Below are 21,263 nucleotides of genomic sequence, written 5' to 3'. Positions count from 1 at the left end.
GCTGGTGGAGAAATTCTAGTGTGGTGTATACTCCCCTGGGTGGGAGCCCTGCCTTTCATGTGGGTGGTTGTTGCTGTGTGACTAAGTAAGATAAAGAATATGCCTATGACTGAATTTTATGGAAAACTTTTCTTAACCAATTTTTGACCCAGAGAAATCTGCAAAGGAAACTCTTGGCATTTCTAGGTGTGTCCCTTCATCATTCTGTTTTCCCTAAAAAGAGCTTAACTGAAATATTAGTTTTCACATTTGTCAGTTAGTTTGAGGGGGCCCTTGGTCTAGAATTTCCTCTTGAATTCCAGAAGGGTTTGTGGATTCCTCCTAGAGCCCAGCAGCGGTGGTTTGAGGTGCTGCTGCTCTGGTCTGCTTCTCCTTGTCTAGTGATTGGGAACAGAGACACTTGGGTTTACACTTCCCTTGTAGGAGCCCAAGATGCAGGCAGTGGGGGGAACACATTGTCTCCAGGATCCAGCTTCCTCCACCGTGTGGACCCAAATGCTATCTCCAGGGCCACCCAGCAGGCTGGTGGCAGACTACAGAGGGGATTTTGTAGTATGATTTCCACTGGGTGCCCAGTAGGGCTCTGTTTGTCCTCCAGGACACCTATAAGGTAAGGTCAAAGCTGGGGCTAAGATCACCAACTCTTTCTTTTGTTGACCAGAAAGTTAAACTAAGATGGGAGGAGAAATTAGTCAGCTTATCTTAACTATGGATTTGTTTTCAGAGGCATGAAGTTCTTGAACAAGTTCTAAGACTGTATTTTAAATCCATATTGTAAAATCATGTAACGTCTTTGATATTTTACTTAATTTTGCTTTTGCATATTTGATAACTTTCACTTCCCTGTTATGACTTCTTTATGCATCTTTTTTTTGTTCTCTTGTTTGTTTTATTCTTTTTCTCACGTTTAGAAGGTAAGCTTTCTCTTGCCCTCTAGTTTCTTTTTTGCTTAAAAAGAGAAAAAGCATGTCTGTGAGGTTTTCTTGTGCTGTGTGCCGTGCCTTATTCCGTGTGCCGGTGTGTAACACTGTGCTCGAATATGCGTCAGAATTTGACCTTAATACGGGACTCGGGGCTGTGCTGGGCAGACTGTTTGGCTCATGTTTGGAGCTGTTTCTTTGGGGAAAGCAAAAGGAAAGACATTACTATGGGATGTCAGGCTTTCTATATCTGGTGGGTGCTATCCTCTCTTTGAGCAGGCTCCTGGGAACTGTTTTGGTCTGGTCATTCCCAGTGACTTCATCTGAGGCGCAGATTTCCGCAGGTAGCTGGGTGACCCCTAAGTTACCAGTGGACCTTGCTCTTAGGAAAGGAAACTTCCAGCTGATGCTATCTCTGTATTTGCCTCTCCTACCAGTTTCCTTTGCAGGCTCTGGAATTTGACTTTTGGAGATGCATCATTGAGGTTTTAAGCCATAATGAAAATGGGTAGGCTAGAGAGTCTAGATGGAGCACCTGTCGTTCACAATAATCCTAGCATTAAAAATCAAAAGGAAAAAAGTCAGGTGTACCTAAAGTTTTTCCTAACTTCAGTACCTGGCTCACTGCATGTTCTGCTATCTAAGCTGTGAATCAGCTGTAGTTCTCCATGATCTCATGTTCCCCTAATCTAATCTCTTTCCTTATTCTCTTCTCTTTGCTTCTAGCAGATGAGAAATAGTAAAAAAGAAAAGCAGGCCTTGCAACCTTAATGTTTCTCTATTTTTGGAGGGGAAAAGTCATCCATCAGTTAGTAACTAAGTGTGACTGAGCTTTATTTTGTGCAAGTGCCGACAGCTGCTTCTTTAAAAACCAAAACCAAAACCCAAACCAAAACCGTGGTCAGTTGAGTTTTTCAGGAGGAAGATTAGGCATTTGGGGGCATATACAATGGAAATATAAATCTGGTCCCCACTGTGTACAGTCTAATAGCTATCTCAGTTTTATGCTGATCTGGAAGGAACCAGACTGTTAGGATGCTGTAAAACTATCAGAATGAAAGGAAATAAATAAAATTAGTTCAGCTAAAAGAAGCTTAAGTACATAATGACATCAGAATGAGCAAGAAATGTTTATTTTTTAACTTCATTTTGCTTTTGTTTTACATTTACCTGATTCAAATATCAAAATGCTTTAAAGGGACTTCCCTGGGGGCGCAGTGGTTAAGACTCCGTGCTCCCAATGCAGGAGGCCCGGGTTCAATCCCTGGTCAGGGAACTAGATCCCATATGCATGCTGCAACTAAGAGTTCACATGCCACAACTAAGGAGGCTGCCTGCCACAACTAAGGAGCTGGCGAGCCACAACTAAGACCTGGCACAACCAAATAAATAAATAAACAAACAAACAAATAAATAAATATTGAAAAAATGCTATAAAAGGATATGCGTGACACAGCTCACTCTCATCCCCATCCCTATCCACTCTACCTCCCTTACCCCCTAAGAGTAATTGTCTTTATTAGTTGCAAGAATATTTAGAAAAAATTTTACCCTGAAAATGGACATTGGTAACTAGGGTTTGGTTATTTTTCAGTTTAGTAGCATTATGCATCTTTCATTGCTCAACTGTAAGCAGTGAATTAATCAGACCTTGTGTCTGTCTGTGACCCCTGGGTTCCCAGTCTGTTTAATACATACGATATCTTTTACCTCCTCTCACCCCTACCAGTAAAGAATTAACTTTGTCTTACCATACTTGTTTCATGCTTCCCCACTGGTGCAGTTTTCTCCTGGAAAGTGATGGTTCCTCTAGAAAAGTGGGGGAAGAAAGTAAGTGGAAAAAATTCTTGGTAAAAGTGCGTCTTGCCGAATAAGATTTTAAAGAGGCAATGCAATAGCTGATTATTTTACGTTTTATACCTACATTCAAATGGCCGATTTACAAGTTTACAAGTATTTTGACTTTAAACACTTCATTGTATTTTGAAAATAAAAAATTTCCCCTCCTAAATCAACAATCATAATGATTATTAAAAACTATTTTAGCATTTTTCCTGGGAATACATTATGAGACAAAAGAATTTGGGGTTTAAACACAGTTCTAATTTTACCCTTTGTAAATTTAGCAATCTATATTTAATCTCTTTTTTTTTGGTATTTATATTACTTGTATCTTGATGCATGCTGAGAAAAAAGAGGAAGTGAGAAAAATTTAAAAAGCATTTCATTGCTAAGAATTTTTGAACCCTATGTAGGTGTTCCTGTAACTGCATCTTGAGTCATTAGATACTATTATTCAGAATTCGTCCCTGTGGTGTGTCTCCTACCACTGTGGGCCTAGGTTGGTGGTGGGTAAATGTAGTGAGTGACTCAGATGTCTTGCACAGATTACTCTAGTCTACCAAGGAAGGAAATACTGGTTAGAACATATGATCCTATAATAACTTGCCCTTACTGCAGACCATTGAGGATTTAAGGGTTGATTTTTATTTCAGTTTTGAAAAAAATAAGGTTATATATGAGCTTTTTATGAGTCTTTTAGTATTCTATTATGAAGTATTAGTTTTAGTATTCTAGTATGCAGCTAATACAACAAAGGATTTATCTTTTGGAGTTTGAGATAAATAGTTAATTTAGGCATTTATAATATTTTATCCTCTCCCCCCAGCCAAAGGAGAAAAGCCCGACATGTTACAGGAATTGACATTTCCCTTCTGATCCAAGTGATCTTTTAGTTGGTATAACTGATTGTGTGTGCATAGGTGGCACAGAAGCCCTGAGAAGGTATTCTTGGAGATGAGGAACTGATGCCTGGGAGGGTAGCTTGCCTGAAGGCTCAGGGCTAGGTGACTTTCTCTCCAAGGTTAAATGTAGTTTATAAGATTTTGTTCTACTGCCCAATTTATCTTTCCAGAAACATCTTTGTTTAAAACACGGACTTGAGGGTAGAAATGTGGTCAGGAATGGGCTGGAGTGGGAAGGGTGGGGGCAGGAGGTGTTAGTGGAAAAGGGAGAGTAGCTTGGGCAGTGAATGAGAGGGGGTCCTTAGTCCCAAATTTAAAATTTTCAAGAGCCTGAGAATGCAGAAGCTCACTTTCCCTACCGCAGTTCCTCTTGATCGTCTGTGGGAGGAACTCAGTGGTTCTTGGTACTATTCAGTGTTCTTTAGGTCTGACTTTATATTAAATTTCATAAGTGTTTCAGTTCCTGGAAAAGCATATAAAAAGGAGTCTTTTAGGTTGTCCTTCTGACTTTTGGTATGTGTGGCAGAGTGCCAAGGCACTATGGTTTTTCTCATTTAAAACCTGAACTCATCAGAGTTTTACAGTAAAAGGGACCAGAGCAGGAGGGTATCAGATCCCTGACAGCTGTCTCCAAAGCTACATGACTAGATCTGGTCTTTTTTATATTCACTCTTTAAAAAAAAGAACAACAACAACAACAACAAAAACAGAGAAGAGATTGGTGGAGACTTTTCTGGTTCCCAAATTTGAGATTTTACAGAGAACAGTACTTATTGAGGGTACAGTTTTTTTCTCTTCTGTTTCATACCCAGAGTGTATTCTGAGTACTTAGACCTACATGACAAGGTTTAACAAAAAGCTTTATGGTACATAGTGTAGTTGACCCCAGAGTTATGATTATTTTTACCCTTTATAAATATATCTCAAAATTGCTTCTTAGTCCTAGTTGTTCATTGAATTTGTTTATATTATAGCTGGTGTTAGTATACTTCTTTTGTTGCTTATGTCAGAATTCTGTCAATTCCATAACAAACACTGCCCTTCAAAAGAAATTCTTATGAGATTCTTAGGAGACCAAAATATTTGTTCCCATAGATATTTTTGCTTTTAAAAATATGACATTAAAATGTATTGTGTTTAAATGATTCTTTACAACTTGCTCTATTCCAGAAAGAATTTAATGTGGCCCTCTCAGTGACTGTTTTAAATCTCCAAAATTGTCTAAAATTCATGCTATTAAAAACTTTGGTAACTAATTGAAATTCCCAGTGTAAAAATGCAGCTTCATTGCAAATTTGCCATTGATTATTTTTAGGAGAAAATGAGCATCTCTTAATGTTAAGTTCTTGATATTCTCACATCTCATACTCAGGACCAAATTAGTCACATCCTGAGAATCAGATTCTTTCCTTGAAGCATGGTGACCACGCTTTATTAGGGAGAAAAAAGCAGTGACTTTTGAGGATACTGAATAGAGCAAAACCAGTTTTTCTATTGTGTTTCAAATCATTTTGGGGCAGTGGAGAAAAAAAGCAGTTATTTAGGTTAGTGAGGATTATGAATTTGATTTATAGAGCTAATTTTCTGGGCAGTATTAACCAAGCCAAAATTGGCAAGGCAAAAGATTTGCTGACTACTGTAAAAGGTTAGTGGAATCTTTGGCAACTCTCTTTGGTAAAAGAAAAAAAATTCTTGAATTTCATCTAATAGAAAATAATGAGGTTTGAGATCAAACTGTGTTTCCGTGACTGAGCCGCTTAATTTATAAAATTAAATTACATTAAAAATTGAAGTTCAATGAAGCAATGAGGGAAAAAATGCCTAAAGTAGAACCTAACATGTAGGAAGTGCTCAATTAAGATTAGTTTCCTAACTAGTAGCCTTTAATGCTAGAATAGACACTGAAAAATTTCTGATCTTTGTTTCCCCTTGAATTGAGATTTTTGAAATGTAGTAAGTATCTATTGTTTTTTTTTCACTGAAAATATAAGTGTATTAGAGAAATGGTTATTAATAGATTTTAAATTAAGTATTTTTACATGGCTATAATTTCTCTTCTTCAGAGTGTGCACAATACTTCCTAGGTGAGAGATCATGAATTTTTTTTTTAATCTGTATCTAGACAAAGTCCTATAACTTGTATTAGACCTTAAAGGCTATCCGACTCTCTGAGGTTGGGTGTTGCCTGAGACTCTCTTTAAAAAGATATTGATTTGGGCCTTGCTAATTTGGAATTAAGCTAAAGTTGACTTTTGAAGACAAGGTTTGCTGTACAGATTAATTTGAACTATATGAAGGAAGAGCAAATATTTAAACCATTTGAGAATCAAAGCACTTAAAAAATGCCACTTGTCTACTTACAGTACTAATTACAGATGGATTTTGAAATAGATCCTCTTATGACTGCCTTTTATTGATAGATAGCTATCATAATTTCATATAACTTGATAATAAAAATATTTTATTTCCATTTTTTCAGTAATTTAGTTCACTTCTTTTCAGTTGCCATGGCTGAGAATTTGTTATTTAGAGCCTTAGATAGCCAAACCTGTATCTGTTTAGATGGGGAAAGAGGGAGTCCAAAGCTGAGAGTCCTGTAATTTGAATAGGTACTTTGGAAAAGCTGGGGTCAGGCTGCTGACCTTAATCCTAATTATGAGTGCTCCCAATGCTTATTGGTGCTGCTGCTGGGTTTTGTTTGAATTGGAAGTGGGGATGCTCCTAGTGCCCCCATGTGGAAAACTGGTGGCACCACACCTTGAAGAACCTCGGTTTACAGGACTGGAAATTGAAAAAAGGTAGGGATTTAAGGCATTGCCTAGAGTTACAGAGGTTAACTCTGTGCTTTGATGGATGGACTCTGTAAGAGCCAGTTCCCTAAGCAAAAGGGAGAGAGGCTGTCTTTTAAGGTGTTAAATAGACTTAAGAGATGGCCAGTCTGTCAGTTGTGAGGATGGGTACGTGCATATTTGTTATATTGTTTTCTGTATATCTATTTACTTAAAAAACTTTATTAAAATATATATATATTTTAAAAGTGATTAGTCTGTTGTTTGGACTTCTCATGCTACATCCTGGGAGATTTTATGCTAGTTTTATGCAAGTCATTATGAATCCTGATTGTAAACAATAAATTGAGACCCACTTATTTTATCCTGCCTCTTCTTCCAGGTTAGGGACGGTAAGGGAACTAAGGATGAGGAGTGGCAGGGAAGGCCCGAAAGACACTTCTTTCTTGTATTACATTTAGTGGTTTATTTGTGGAATTAAAACTAAATTGCTAGATTAAAATTTTCAGTTTTCTTCCAACCAGTAATTCCAGGTTTTTCAGATTAAACATAGTGAAACATCAAGCAGTGTGTGTATATTTCACAACAAGATGTAGAAGAACTGTGGTTTGTGGTGCCACATGCTAATGAGGCTTCCCTGAAGCTGGGAGAGCTTTGGCAGGGCTGCAGTAGATGATTGTTGACTAGTGGAAAGGCTGATAACGAGGCATGTGACAAGAGGGCTTTTTCTGGCTGAAGACATTGAACATCTTTTGGCTTGAGCAGTTTTACCAGTTTTCACAGTTTAGCAATAGGGAGACTAGGAAACAGAATTAACTGAAGATTTGCATGCAAGATGCTGCATTTTGACAGAAATAAGCGTTATGCTGTGATGAGAATATTTTTAAGGCTGTTGCAGGACTACTGTAGCTATTGTATGTTAATGGTGTAACTTCTCTGTCTTACTTTGTATCATGGTATCTTAGTTTTTGCAAAGAAAATACTTGTGGTATTTTTCTTCAAAAGGACACTGAAGCCATGAAGAGAGCGTTGGCCTCCATAGACTCCAAACTGAACCAGGCTAAAGGTTGGCTCCGTGACCCCAGTGCCTCCCCAGGTAACCCTCTGGTTCTACTTTTCTGATAGATACAGCAAAAAGCTAAAAACCAGGCAAACAAAAGAAAAAGAAAAAAAAAAGAAAAATCATTTCATAATCTCATAATCCTGAGATAGCTACTGCAACATTTAGGGGCATACTCCATTCTCTGATAGTTTTGACTAATTGAAGTATTACTGGTCCTTAAAAGGATGAAGGGCATAGACTACCTCTCATCACGGAGGAATTAACCAAAGTGAACTGGGCATTCTTTGCCAAATTATTGGTTTACCCCTTCCCTGAATTACTTTGAATAAAAGCTCTTCTTTTCTAGTTCCCATTGGGCAGATTTCCATTTACGTCAACAGAGTACTTAATTAAGCAGATGAAATGATGATGCTAATAAGAATTGGGAAGCAAAGTTGACTTGTATAAAGATAAGACCCAAATAGGTTATTGAGCTACGCATTATGGATTTTCTAATCTAATATTTATTCAGTTTTAGATTAATATTTGAATGAATGTGAAAAGCCTAATGGAGTTTAGAGGCGTTGAGTGCTATTAAATTGTTAGAGTCTACTTTCATCATTCACATGCTTGCCACAAACTGCTTATTATCTCCAGATGGGTATGGTTCCAAGGATCTTTTTGAGCAGTCTCTGTGGTTAAAACCTCACCCTATGGTTGTAAGGGCAGTGCTTGGCTGTTAGCTATCAGATGTATTGCTTTCTATTCACTTGTCTTTTCATTTAAAATCATCCATTCCTTCATGAATGAAATGACTTGTAAAGCATCCTTTCTAAATAATTAATGGATCAACAATGTAGATATTGAACAGCTCTCTCTCTCGTTTTTTTTTTTTGGCTGTGCCACCTGGCTTGAGGGATCTCGGTTCCCTGACCAGGGATCGAACCCAGGCCACGGTAGTGAAAGTCTGGAATCCTAACCACTAGGCCACCAGGGAACTCCCTTGAAAATCTCTTTGTTTTAGGTGATGCTGGTGAACAGGCCATCAGGCAGATCTTAGATGAAGCTGGAAAAGTTGGTGAACTCTGTGCAGGCAAAGAACGCAGGGAGATCCTGGGAACCTGCAAAATGCTAGGGCAGATGACTGATCAAGTGGCTGACCTCCGAGCCAGGTAAAGTTCCTCTGCTCTCACCAGAGCAGTAGTGGTAACAGTTGGGATCTCGCTCCTGATGGAGTGATTCAGAAAACAAGTTTCTATGAATTTTACTGAGTTCTCTTTGGCTAATAGATAACGTAGATATTATATTCTACTAATTCTTTTGAGATTGGAGTGAATTTTCCTTTTGTTGAACTTTTAAAATATGTAGATGCCTTATCATAAAGTTGAAATTGAAATAGAAATCTGTTTTTTTAGTTTCTAGCCATAGGCTTATGAAAAATAAGGTGCATAGATATCTTTTATGAAGGCTGGATAGAAAAAAAACATAAAGAGTGAAAACGTTGGAATTATTTCACATGTCATTTTAAAAATCAGTTAAATAGATTGTCCTCTACGTTGGTCATTTCTAGGCTCTTTTGAGTTTCTATTTCATCATTATTCATTTGGTTTTATAATTCTTTTACCTACCTCTTACCCACCTCAAGTCTTGGCTTTTAGGATCCACCCCCATTCCCCCAAATTAAATATGTATAGTTTGCTATTAAGAAAACTCAGTATAATATAGGTTTGTTTGGAACTCATACATATAGTTAATGAAGTTCTAAAAGATTCTCATCTTTATGGAATTTTATAGTATGGACATTGTGAAAAATTGAGGTATGATGACACACTAGTATAAATGAAATTTAATTTTGCTTCAAGATTGTCATGAAACATCTTGAGATAATTGGAATACAGTATAGGGTCTCCCTACAAACTAAGGCTTCAGGAACACGCCTTGACGTGTTGCACACCATTACACCTGGCCTCAAATGTATTAACATAATGGACTTAAGAATATAGTTCTTAAGGGAGTGGTTCCTGACCTTTTTTGGACCAAGGTCATTTTTATAATTTGATGAAAGCCATTAATCTCTACCTAAAAAGACACATATAAACATGCCCGTACAATATTATATGTAATTTCCAGAGGTTCATGGATTCACTGTAGCCCTGGAAGCTCCACGGGCTTCAGGTTAAGAGCCTTTACCTTAAAGGGAAGAAGGAACAGCATAAATAAATGTGATCTCATTGAGTGCAGTGGGCCTTTTCTCTTGCTGTGAAGCAGTCTCCTCTGCCACGAGCATGCCAAGAACTTTACAGAAAGGACAAAAAAGAAGTTCTGTTCCCATTTGGAGAAATGCCAATGCAGTTTGACAAGATTCTTGGCTCTTCTGATTTCTCACTGCTGGCTCTTTTGTCTGCAGCCTTTTCACAGTGTGGTAGACAGTTTTCAGCTGGAATTCTCAAATACACAGTTGTATGTATTTAGAGAAAGATGAATCTGAGCAAGAGAACGAGGTAGTTGCTGTACGGGATCGACCATAAATCTGTAAAGAGAAAAGGTTGGAACAGTGAGGAGCCCCAATGGGCCTGCTTCACACTGGAGTCTGCAATAGCCTTTCACAATGAAAGATTACAAAGCTGTCTCCTTGTTATCCTTTCTTAAATATGCCTAGCTTTCTAACAGCTTAGTGGCTGAAACTCAGTAACAGTTTCCTCTTTGGTATTCTTCTATTCAGTCACCTAGAGTTTCTAGGGTTGTGAGTATATATTTTCCCCTCCATGGTACTCAAACTTTTTATTTTGAATGAAAAATTATGTAGCCCATAAATATTTTTACTTTTTCACAGTTGGACTCTTATACAAACAAAGTTCCTCATAATGAATTACTAGATCTGAAGGAAAAAAGCAAATTAAAACATAAAAAGTATATTTCCAAAAGTCTTAGACTCCTCTGCCATGTAAAAGGGAGGTGTCAAGTACAAGTAAAAGGTATATATATATATGTATATACCTTTTATATACCTGGCAATAAATATTATTGAGTTCACTACCTCAAATATTGGTATACATGAAAAACATATAAATTTAAAAAGAGGATAGATAGATGAATGACAAACCCATACTATTATTAAGGGAAGCAAAGATGTTTTGTAGTTTATCCTAAAATCAGAAGCTCAGGTTATGATGATCAACCATTCCATTCAACCAAATGATAAAGTTGTCACCCCTATCATTGAGTTTACCAGGCTGGGTGGATTCAAACATATGAGTATAAAAAGATGGCAAATCTTACTTTGCTATGACCTGGGAAGTCTCTTACAAAGGGAAAACAAGTTTCTACTAACTCACATCATTTTTTTGTAGTAGTAGCATACCACTTCTGAGAGAGGAAAATAGTGAAATTAGTTCTTTAGGAACATGATGAGAAATAACGGTTTCTTGTCCCTGTGTGCCCTTTTCCCTCAGTACTATCTGGTTTTGATACTTACAGGTTGCATAGGAGTGGAAGGTAGATATTTAAGATTACCATTAGGTTATGATAATGACAATTCTGTAATAACAGTAGTTACGTATGTGTATTGCTTTATTGCCAAAGTATTTTCAAGTATTTCTTTTTGCTTGACGCCACTCTGTTTGATAAGCAAGGCCAGTATTATTCCTACCCACCCCTCATTTTCTAAGTTAGAAAACTGAAGCCCAAGGAAGTTAAACATTGTACCCAAGGGTCCTCAGGTAGCAGGAGCCAGTATTTGAACAGAGATCTACTTGGTCCCAGTGTGGTGTGCTTTCAGTAGCACTATGCGTGCTGCCTCCTGAAACATTTTCAATGTATACTTGCCCATAAATAAGATAATCTAATGGGCTGTTTATTTCTAAAGCATACATACTATGGTAACAAAACCCTCCATAGCAATAAGATCACAAGCACATTTCCCCCCTGAAGATTAGGTTTGATTATGTAATCACCACCAAGAGGAAAATCATTATTATCAAAATGTGCAAGTCTGGTCTTTAAAGTGGTTATGCAGTTCCTTGAAGCTACTGTGTATTATTTTTAAGAGCAAAGGAGAAATTAGATGGTTTGGGTGTTTGCTTTTTCTCTCTCTGTGTTTCCTTGTGTTATCGCAGATTTAGTAGAAAAAGAAAAGGACAAACATGTTAGTAAAAGAACATATACTGTGCTTTTAGTAATATTTTGCCATTAAGAATTTGAGAGAGTACAACAGCAGCATCTATCTGTTTGAGTAGAGGACAAGGAGCCTCACCGGTGGCCATGCAGAAAGCCCAGCAGGTGTCTCAGGGTCTGGATGTGCTCACAGCAAAAGTGGAAAATGCAGCCCGCAAGCTGGAAGCCATGACCAACTCAAAGCAGAGCATTGCGAAGAAGATCGATGCTGCTCAGGTAGCGATGATGATTTTTAGGAAGGGTGGGGAATAAAGGAGAAAGAGAAATGTTCCATAAATATCCTGTATCCCTCCCCCCCTAATTTCTATGGGTGGATAATGGGTGTTTCTAAGTGATGACTGATACCCAGTAGTTGCCAATGTTAACACGTCCCCTACCACCACAGGCTTAAGACTAATGTTTATCCATATTTTGAAATAGAGATCTTAATTTTGAATACTTCAGTTAGTTAAAAGTAAGCATTCTGAGTACCATTCTCCTAGTTCCTGATGGAGATTACAGTATGTTAAACCTGTTCTTCATCTCAGAATTCACAGCTGTGTTTGGTCATAGCAATGTAAAAGGGTTAAAGCTTTCTGATATTACTCTACTGTAAAATGATTTTCAAGCATTTCATGAAGAAACATAAATGTTTAAGAAACTGAAGAGTTAATAAGGTGTGATTAATTCAAAGATAAAGCTCATGAAGATATTTTATCCTAATGAGAAAGAAAAAAGTCATTTTTAAAAAGATGAAGGGGGACTTCCCTGGCAGTACTCCGAGCTTCCACTGCAGGGGGGTGGGTTCTATCCCTGGTCTGGGAATTAGGATCCTGCATGCCACACGTGCAAATATTAATATCTCTATAAATAAATAAATAAATAGCTGAAAGATTGATTTGGTTTTGCCTGAGTAAGAACTGATGTAAAATAATAAGGATCAGCATTATAAAAACAATTGCTGGTATGCCTTATGATTACTTTTGAAATATTTCTGATGGCCTTGTTAAGTTTAGTAAAATTGGTTCATGAGTAGATCACAGTGTGCTGCTTTTCTATTTCTGTGTGTGTAGAATTGGCTTGCAGATCCAAATGGTGGACCAGAAGGAGAAGAACAGATTCGAGGGGCTTTGGCTGAAGCTCGGAAAATAGCAGAATTATGTGATGATCCTAAAGAGAGAGATGACATTCTACGTTCTCTTGGAGAAATATCTGCTCTGACTTCTAAATTAGCAGATCTACGAAGACAGTATGTATTTAATCAATTAAATTGTCCTTTAATCTCTCTTTTTCCCCCTAAGCACATATATTGTTGAAATTTATAGGTTAAATGCACATACGATACTCCTCCATTGTATTCTTATTGATTCTGTGTGACGTGGTGAGGGCAGATATTTTTAAATTAATAATTTTAGGATACTAAGAACTATTTTTTAAAAAAATATTTTTAAGAGATCTATTTTTTTTAAATTTATTTATTTATTTATTTATTTATTTGGCTGCGCCGGGTCTTCATTGCGGCATGCGGGATCTTTAGCTGCAGCATGCGAACTCTTAGTTGCGGCATGAAGGATCTAGTTCCTTGACCAGGGATTGAACCCAGACCCCCTGCATTGGGGGCACAGAGTCTTAGCCACTGGACCACCAGGGAAATCCCTGAGATCCAGTTTTTTAGATTTCTAAGCTAGGACGTAGTACTACACCATGGTTGTGACTTGTCTGTTTCCCAGGCATATGAGGAAAATAACTTTTGTGGCTAGCTATGAAAAGCTTTGTGTGTGTGTGTATGTGTGTGTGTGTGTGTGTGTGTGTGTGTGTGTGTGTGTGTGTGTGTGTGTGTGTTAGGGGGTGGGATGGGGAGGCATAAGAAGATACTTTCTTCCTGGACCAGCAGTGTTACTTCTTATGTAGCAATTATAAAAGATCCTTAAATATGACATCCTCACTGCAGGTTCTTCTCTTAAGGGGATTTTTTTGTTTTAATCGGTGAGACAGATAAGGCTTTCATAGCATCTACTTTGATTGTATAGAAAAGAAGTGTCACTTTCTCCTTTTGAAAGATATTTTTCTGTCTTAGAAAAAAAAACAACTGCATCATATGCTAAAAGAACATTAAAAAAGTGTACAATGGCAAAAGTAAAGAGTGGCTTCTCTCCCACCTCAGTCCTCCAGTCACTTCTCCAGGAATAACCATAGTCAAGTATCTTGTGAGATTTGACTTTTCATTTAACTTGTGTATTTCACTTCCTATTCTTCCACAGGAGAGTGCCTAACCTTTTCCCAAAGAGGTACTTTAGAGTCCTTTCAAATCTTATATTGGCTAAGAGACCAACATTAGCTAAGAAAGCAAACTTCTGCCTCAGACCTTGAAATAAGAATGAGTGGGAGCAGGGTGGACATACTTTAGGCAGGAGGTTGTGGTGATAGAGAGCAGCTTAAGTAATAGCTCAAGTTTGATTCTATATCAAGCTCAGTCATTTGGGGGGTCACTATTTTATACCCCAAATATAAAATTATGTAGGTGGGAAAATGTATAATTGGACAATTGTAAAATAATATATGTCTACAAATTTTGGTCTCTGTTCATTAACATTAGCTAATTAATATAGTCTTTACATTTTTACTAGATTTAAAAATACTCAGAGGAGGAAACTATGTTCTCAGGATCCTAACACAAGTCCATATATATAGCAGGCACTCATTAATGTTTCTTAATGATGAAGAGAGAATTAATGATAATAGTGATAACAGCAGACCAAGTTTGGTCACATGCCATCATTACTTATTCCTATTATCTATCTATCTATCTATCTATCTATCTATCTATCTTTCTATCCATCTATCTGTCTATCTAAAACTTCCTGGCAGCAGGAGTAGCTATGATCAGAACCATAGTAATTACCTTCTTTGTCCAGCTTTATAATGGAGAAAGTATGAAAGTTTAGAATCATAAAGGAACTCTTAAGATAGTATCTAAATTAGTCATTCTGTCAGGTAGACTAATATTTGCCTTTTTATCGGTGAGCCAGGTATGATTATCCTGAAGTTTACTTTTCTATGACCTAGTGGACTGGAGATATAAAATGAGTCAGACTTGAGATGGCAGGCTCAGGGGTCAGCTAACCTAGTGATGACTGATCGAGCTCAGCTTACCAAATGGTTGAGCTTGGTTGAGCCAGACTGACCAAACTCATATTTAACTACAACATATTTAACTGTCTTAATGAGGCAAAACAATCAGAATTTATATTATTAATTGCTTATTTAAGGGTCAAATAGATAAATCCCTCTCCTTTCAAACCAAGTTAATAATAATCATTAGCAGTTTGTCATCTCATTAGCATTTGTATTAGCAATTAAGTCATCTCAATGTAAAGAGTGTCTTTGTGACAGGATGGCTATATTTTTCTCTGCAGGGGAAAAGGAGATTCCCCAGAGGCTCGAGCATTGGCCAAACAGGTGGCCACGGCCCTACAGAACTTGCAGACCAAAACCAACAAGGCTGTGGCCAACAGCAGACCTGCCAAAGCAGCTGTCCACCTTGAGGGCAAGATTGAGCAGGCACAGCGGTGGATTGATAATCCCACAGTGGATGACCGGGGAGTTGGTAAGATCATCACTGCACTTAATCCTCATTAAACTTATTTCAGTGAAGATAAGCAAGGTGTTAATAGAGATCCTGTATCATCTGTAATTAGGTACAGAAGGGATTCTTTAGCCACTGGTGAGTAAGTCATTCCACAGTGTGACTCCACCTCCAAATGTAGCCAATAAAATTCCTGTGATTTAATCAAGAAGTATTAATAAATAAATGATTTTGCTGCAGGCAAATAGAAAAGTCCTCAGGTTGCAGTTGAAACTTTGAGCTAATTATTTCCAGTCTATGTATACTTTCATTCTGTTGTATTTCTGTTATTACAGTCCTTAGTAAGTTCACAGTTAAATATAATTTTTGAAAATAAGTAAAAGACACTTGACTACCAAGGTTGTTTTCAGTTGTGACGGCTCCTGTACCACACAATCACCTGTAGAATTGATAACCTAAAATTTTGATTTTTGAGAGATTTTAGGAATGGATCTATAAGAATTTAGGTCATATTATGATAGCAAGCCTGTTGAAGCTGAAAGATCTATTTATTTCATTTGCTGTATTCATTGGAAAAAGATAAAATTTTTAATTGGTGATTCCCAGTGTTGGGGAATCAGGCAGACATATAATTTACTGGTGGAGGAATAAATTGGTACAAATTTTCTGAGTGGCAATTTGGAATTATATGTCAAGAGCTTTAAAAAAGTTCATACCCATTGACTCAGCGATTTGACTTACAGGAATTTATTCTAAAAATAATTAGAGATGTTTCTAAGGAGTTACATATGAGAATATGTAAATAGCGTAAATATTTAATAATATTAACAATTATGGTTCATGTGATAAAATGTTGCATAGATTTTAGATCATGGTTTTTGAATAATATTTAATGATGTAGAAAAATGCTCACGTTAAATAAAAAGAAGGAAGGAATAAAAATTATAGTATGATCCTGGTTTTGTAAAAGAGAAATGTATGTATGTATAGGAGCATGCAATGCATTAAAAAAGACTGGAAGGAAATGTTCAAATATATCAGTCTCCAAGTGATGGGATATGGGTGGTTTATATTTTTTTACGTTTTTTATATTTCCCCAGTTTTTTGTCTTGATAGGGGAAAAAAACCCACTAACCCCACTAAATGTATTATTAAGAAAAGAAATCTTTACCAGAATGGCACGGTGGTTGGCTTCTCCTGGTCTATGTGCGTTTCAGTGTTTTCCTCTTGGTGCAGGTCAGGCTGCCATCCGAGGGCTTGTGGCCGAAGGTCATCGTCTGGCAAATGTCATGATGGGGCCTTATCGCCAAGATCTTCTTGCAAAGTGTGACCGAGTGGACCAGCTGACGGCCCAGCTGGCTGACCTGGCTGCCAGAGGGGAAGGGGAGAGTCCTCAGGCGAGAGCCCTTGCATCTCAGCTCCAAGACTCTTTAAAGGTAGAACTTGGGAGCACATATCATTACATTTCTTTCTTTCTTTCTTTCTTTTTTTTTTTTTAATAAATTTATTTATTTAATTTTTGGCTGCGTTGGGTCTTCGTTTTTGCGCGCAGGCTTTCTCTAGTTGTGGCGAGCGGGGGCTGCTCTTTATTGCAGTGCGTGGGCTTCTCATTGCGGTAGCTTCTCTTGTTGCAGAGCTTGGGCTCTAGGCGTACGGGCTTCAGTAGTTGTGGTGCACGGGCTTCAGTAGGTGTGGCACGCGAGCTCAGTAGTTGTGGCTCACGGGCTCTAGAGCTCAGGCTCAGTAGTTGTGGCGCACGGGCTTAGTTGCTCCGCAGCATGTGGGATCTTCCTGGACCAGGGCTCAAACCCATGTCCCCTGCATTGACAGGCGGATTCTTAACCACTGAGCCACCAGGGAAGTCCCTCATTACATTTCTTATGCTTACTATTATTCAAAAACTAGGAGGGAGAGTTTTTAAAAATATAATTTCTTGAGTCTAGGGAAAGTGAAAAAGGTGTGACCAAGAATATAAGGAAATCCATGGACTTCCCTGGTGGCGCAGTGGTTAAGAATCCGCCTGCCAATGCAGGGGACACAGGTTCGAGCCCTGGTCCAGGAAGATCCCACATGCTGTGGAGCAACTAAGCCCGTGCGCCACAACTACTGAGCCTGTGCTCTAGAGCCTGCGAGCCGCCACTACTGAGCCCGCGTGCCACTACTGAAGCCCACACGCCTAGAGCCCGAGCTCTGCAAGAAGAGAAGCCACCGCAATGAGAAGCCCATGCACCGCAACGAAGAGTAGCCCCTGCTCGCCACAACTAGAGAAAGCCTGTGCACAGCAACGAAGACCCAACGCAGCCAAAAATTAAATAAATTAAAAAAAAAAAAAAGAATATAAGGAAATCCAGAGCTTATTAAGGAAAAGCTTACTAGTGTGTGATAGCAATTAAAATTGTGTTTCTCAAGCTTCACTCAATCAAGAGCTCTTTCATATTTGCTCTACCATGTATCACCTATACTTTTTTATTTAGTCAGTATTTTTCTTAAAATGGACTCCTTTTTTAAACTTTATTTAAAAGAAAAGTTTATAAAAATCCTGAAATCAGGAGTTTGAGGAGTTAGTTATATTTTTTCTAATATTCTGTAAAAGAAACACACAATTATTAAAATAAAAACATTTGTCTGTATAACACCTAAAATCATCTCAGATACCACCAGCCAGTGCATGCCACCCACCTTGAGAAACTATGGGGGTGATTGATCCTTCTTCGAGTATTAATCTAGAATAAAACTTAGATTGGACGAAGTGTGATAATTATGAAAAGGAGTTTTTTCATGACGTCTGAGAATCCTCTTCTTTTGACCCATGTTAAAATAAAAAATGGATTCATATATTTGTTATCAAGTTTTTCTAGAAACTTATTTGAAATATCCAGAAAAATTCCATTATTGATTTATATCCTCTCAATATAAGAAATTGCTTAGAAATTTGGCACTGCATCCACCAAACAATCCTTACGGTTACTGTAATCATGTCAGGCCCCTCCAGCACTGGGATTGGTGAGGAACTCTGTCTCATCTCATGGTCTTCTTTGGGCTCAACCCCATGATTCTTAGTATTGTTCTTAGGGGCCATCAAGAAAGGAAGTAAGATTTCTTGTTTGGGTGGAACAGTCTAGGGAAATGTGGGTCATGTGGGCAGGATTCACTTCTTACACCTGTTTCATACTAGCTCAGTGCTTTGTACACAGTTGATACTCATAGCTGATAAAGTTATGAAACGCTGAATGAATGAATGTGTCAGTGAAGAAAGGACAATGGTGGATGTGCTTTTTGGATATTTCTGGAAATTTTCATTTTTAAACAATGTTTTTAAGGATCTGAAAGCCCGGATGCAGGAGGCCATGACTCAGGAGGTGTCAGATGTTTTCAGTGATACTACAACTCCCATCAAGCTGTTGGCAGTGGCAGCCACTGCCCCTCCTGATGCACCCAATAGGGAAGAGGTGGGTATCTGAGGCCTTCCATTTCTTCTGTTGGCCAGCCATAGGTATATGTATATGTATGTGTATATGTATGTGTATATGTATAATATGTATATGTATGTGTATGTGTATGTGTGTGTGTGTGTAAAGGTAAAATGTGACTGCAGTGTATGTCAGGAGAGGAGTGGTTGGGAAATTGTGGATGAAGGGTGGAAAGGTAGAAGAGGGAAGAAAGGCCTTGCCACTTCTTCTTTCAGTCACCAAGTATGTCACTTAGGAATGTCTTTAGGACATGTCTTCACTTGCAAGCAGTAGAAGACCTGACCATCAGAGATGAAAACAAATGGGTTTTATTTTCATCACATAACAAGAAACACGGAGCTAGGTAGCCTTGGCATTGGTTCAGCAGCTTGATGCCATGAAAGCTGGCATCTCTCTGATTTTCTTGATCTTTTCCTCATGATGTGAGATGCTGATGCAGCCCTAGGCATTATGTTCAAGGCAGTAAGAAATGAGCAATGGGGGCATTCCAGTCACAACTAGAATAACTGTCCCTCTAGATATAACCTGCCCTTTAGTGTCCCCTTAGGACACTTTATTCTCCAGACAGAAGTCAGGGCAATTCTTTTAAATCATTTGATGTCATTCTTTTACTCAAACCCTTCAGATTACTCCTCCCTGTCCCAGAGTGAAGCCAGAGTCCTTACAATGAACAGTAAGGCCAGTGATGTGCTGGTAGACACAGGAAAAAAAACAAAACAAAACCAAAAAACAAAAGGCCCTGATTTGTAATGTTTGTTAATTTCCATGATGTAAATATTCCCATGATGGCTGTTTCAGTGTGAAGTCACCGTAAGCAGAGTCGGGAAGAGATGGGCACATTTGGCTCTTATGAGCTTGTGTGAGTTGGTACCAGCAGCTTCGTCACACCACTGCATCTGGTCCCCCATCTACTTCTCTGACCTCGTGTGGTGCCTCTCTTCCCCCTCATGCTCCTGTCTCTGCATTGCCCTTCTTGCGTTGTATTCCCAGTATTCCTTGTTTACGTTTGTATGTTCTAACCTTGGGGCCCCTGCTGTTGTTCTCTCTGGTCCTCCCACAGATAACTGCAGGTATTGTTCACTCACTTTCTTCAGCTGTCTACTGAAATGTCACTTTGGGGTCACCACCTAAGATAGCAACCCCACCCCAAGCTCATCCCAAGGAATTCCCTTATCACCATATCCTACATTTCTCCTTCGTGTTTATCAACACTTACATATTTACCTTGTTTTCCTCACGTTAGCATGAAAGCTCCATGTGGGCAGGGATTTTGTTTTGTCATTACTTTATTCCCATTTCTTAGAACAATGTCTGACACATCATTGGTGCTGAATAAATGAAAGTAAAACGCTCTCCCAGAAATCCTCCAGGAGACTTTTGTGTATGTCTCGTCGGCTAGAATGCTGTCACATGGCTACCTCACTGCAAAGGAATCTAGGAAAGCAAGTATTTGGTTTTCCATCCTCTATAGTATTGGTAGTGAAGGAGAAGGGGTTGGGTCAGGCACCCAAGACAATGTAGAACTGGTGAGCAGAGGTTTATGTTATTCTTATTTGCTAATGACCCCCATTTTCTTTCTCTAGCCTAGGTTACTGGGCAGTGCAGCTCATGGTCCCCTTAGGCTGGGGTGATGTGCTGTGTTTTCATTCCAGACATCTGAGTGTCAGATGAGCAGACAAAACTGTCTGCTGGTAATCTCTACCTAGATGCTGCATGGGTACCTCAGCATGTGTTGTCCTCCTGTTTTCTTCCAACTGGAAATTTGTGAGTCGCCACTGACTCTTCCCTTCATCTTCCCACATCTATAATGTAAGACAAGCTAATCTGATCTCACAAATACTTCTTGAATTCTCTCTAATTTCTATTCATGTTGCCACAGCTCTAGTTCTGATCCTTGTTCCTTGCTGCCTTTGTAACTACACAGCTGAGACTGGTCTTTGAATCCATCACTAGGGCATGAATAAAATAAAAATATGGATCTGACCCTGATATTTTCCTGCTTAAACCTTTCAGTGGCCCTTCCTTTTCACATAGGAGAAAGCCAGAGCTCTGTGATCTGGCTTCGAATACTCCCTCTACCCCTGTTTCCCACAAACCCCGCCTCTCAGTTCATGCCCCAGCAATACCTCATTGCTTACAGTTTCCTGTGTACTCTGTCCTTTCTTTTCTCCATGTCTTTGTTCTTTCTGTCTCTCTACCTAATTATCGTCCCCTTATCTCTTTTGGGTAATTTCCGTTTATCCTTTATTCTAGTATCCTTTACTTCCTGGATAGTCTTAAGTGCCTTTCTTTTTCCTCCCAAGTGTCAATGCTTAGTTTTATTATTGCACATAGCACACAACTATTGTAGGTATCTGTTTATGGGCCTTTTTAACCCTGCTAGGACGTGAGATCCTTGAGATGCAGAAATTATGTCTTATTCATCTTTGTATCTTCAGCACCTGTTCCAGGGCCTGGCACATAGTAGGTGCTCAGTACAGTTTTGTTGAGTGACAAGGAAAGCAAACTAAGCAGTAGGTTAAATCAGAGGGAGCAGCAGACATAGACTGGGGTTGAGATG

At 38.6% G+C, this 21,263-nt stretch overlaps 1 protein-coding gene and 1 long non-coding RNA gene across 5 annotated transcripts in view; one reads left to right on the top strand and one right to left on the bottom strand.

The window, feature by feature from the left end:
* The window catches only part of VCL (vinculin), a 97,406-nt gene that overhangs the window by 57,410 nt on the left and 18,733 nt on the right, over nucleotides 1–21,263 (top strand). For 2 of the 4 annotated variants that reach the window (XM_036828857.1, XM_036828860.1), the window contains exons 7-13: nucleotides 7,456–7,549; nucleotides 8,520–8,667; nucleotides 11,731–11,884; nucleotides 12,721–12,896; nucleotides 15,064–15,254; nucleotides 16,470–16,669; nucleotides 18,554–18,682. In XM_036828857.1, the coding sequence (XP_036684752.1) occupies nucleotides 7,456–7,549; nucleotides 8,520–8,667; nucleotides 11,731–11,884; nucleotides 12,721–12,896; nucleotides 15,064–15,254; nucleotides 16,470–16,669; nucleotides 18,554–18,682 (1,092 nt within the window). The remainder of the gene's footprint in view (nucleotides 1–7,455; nucleotides 7,550–8,519; nucleotides 8,668–11,730; nucleotides 11,885–12,720; nucleotides 12,897–15,063; nucleotides 15,255–16,469; nucleotides 16,670–18,553; nucleotides 18,683–21,263) is intronic. The other 2 variants (XM_036828859.1, XM_036828861.1) reach the window with 1 other exon arrangement.
* LOC118882697 lies at nucleotides 2,343–16,485 on the bottom strand. Its single transcript, XR_005016832.1, has 3 exons — nucleotides 16,405–16,485; nucleotides 9,686–10,025; nucleotides 2,343–2,729 (listed from the first exon to the last, which is right to left on the bottom strand). It is a non-coding gene; the product is annotated as an uncharacterized LOC118882697 (long non-coding RNA).

The sequence above is a fragment of the Balaenoptera musculus genome, chromosome 16 (assembly GCF_009873245.2).
Source record: "Balaenoptera musculus isolate JJ_BM4_2016_0621 chromosome 16, mBalMus1.pri.v3, whole genome shotgun sequence".
In the NCBI taxonomy this organism is placed as follows: domain Eukaryota; kingdom Metazoa; phylum Chordata; class Mammalia; order Artiodactyla; family Balaenopteridae; genus Balaenoptera; species Balaenoptera musculus.
This window is presented reverse-complemented; position numbering and strand designations above follow the sequence as displayed.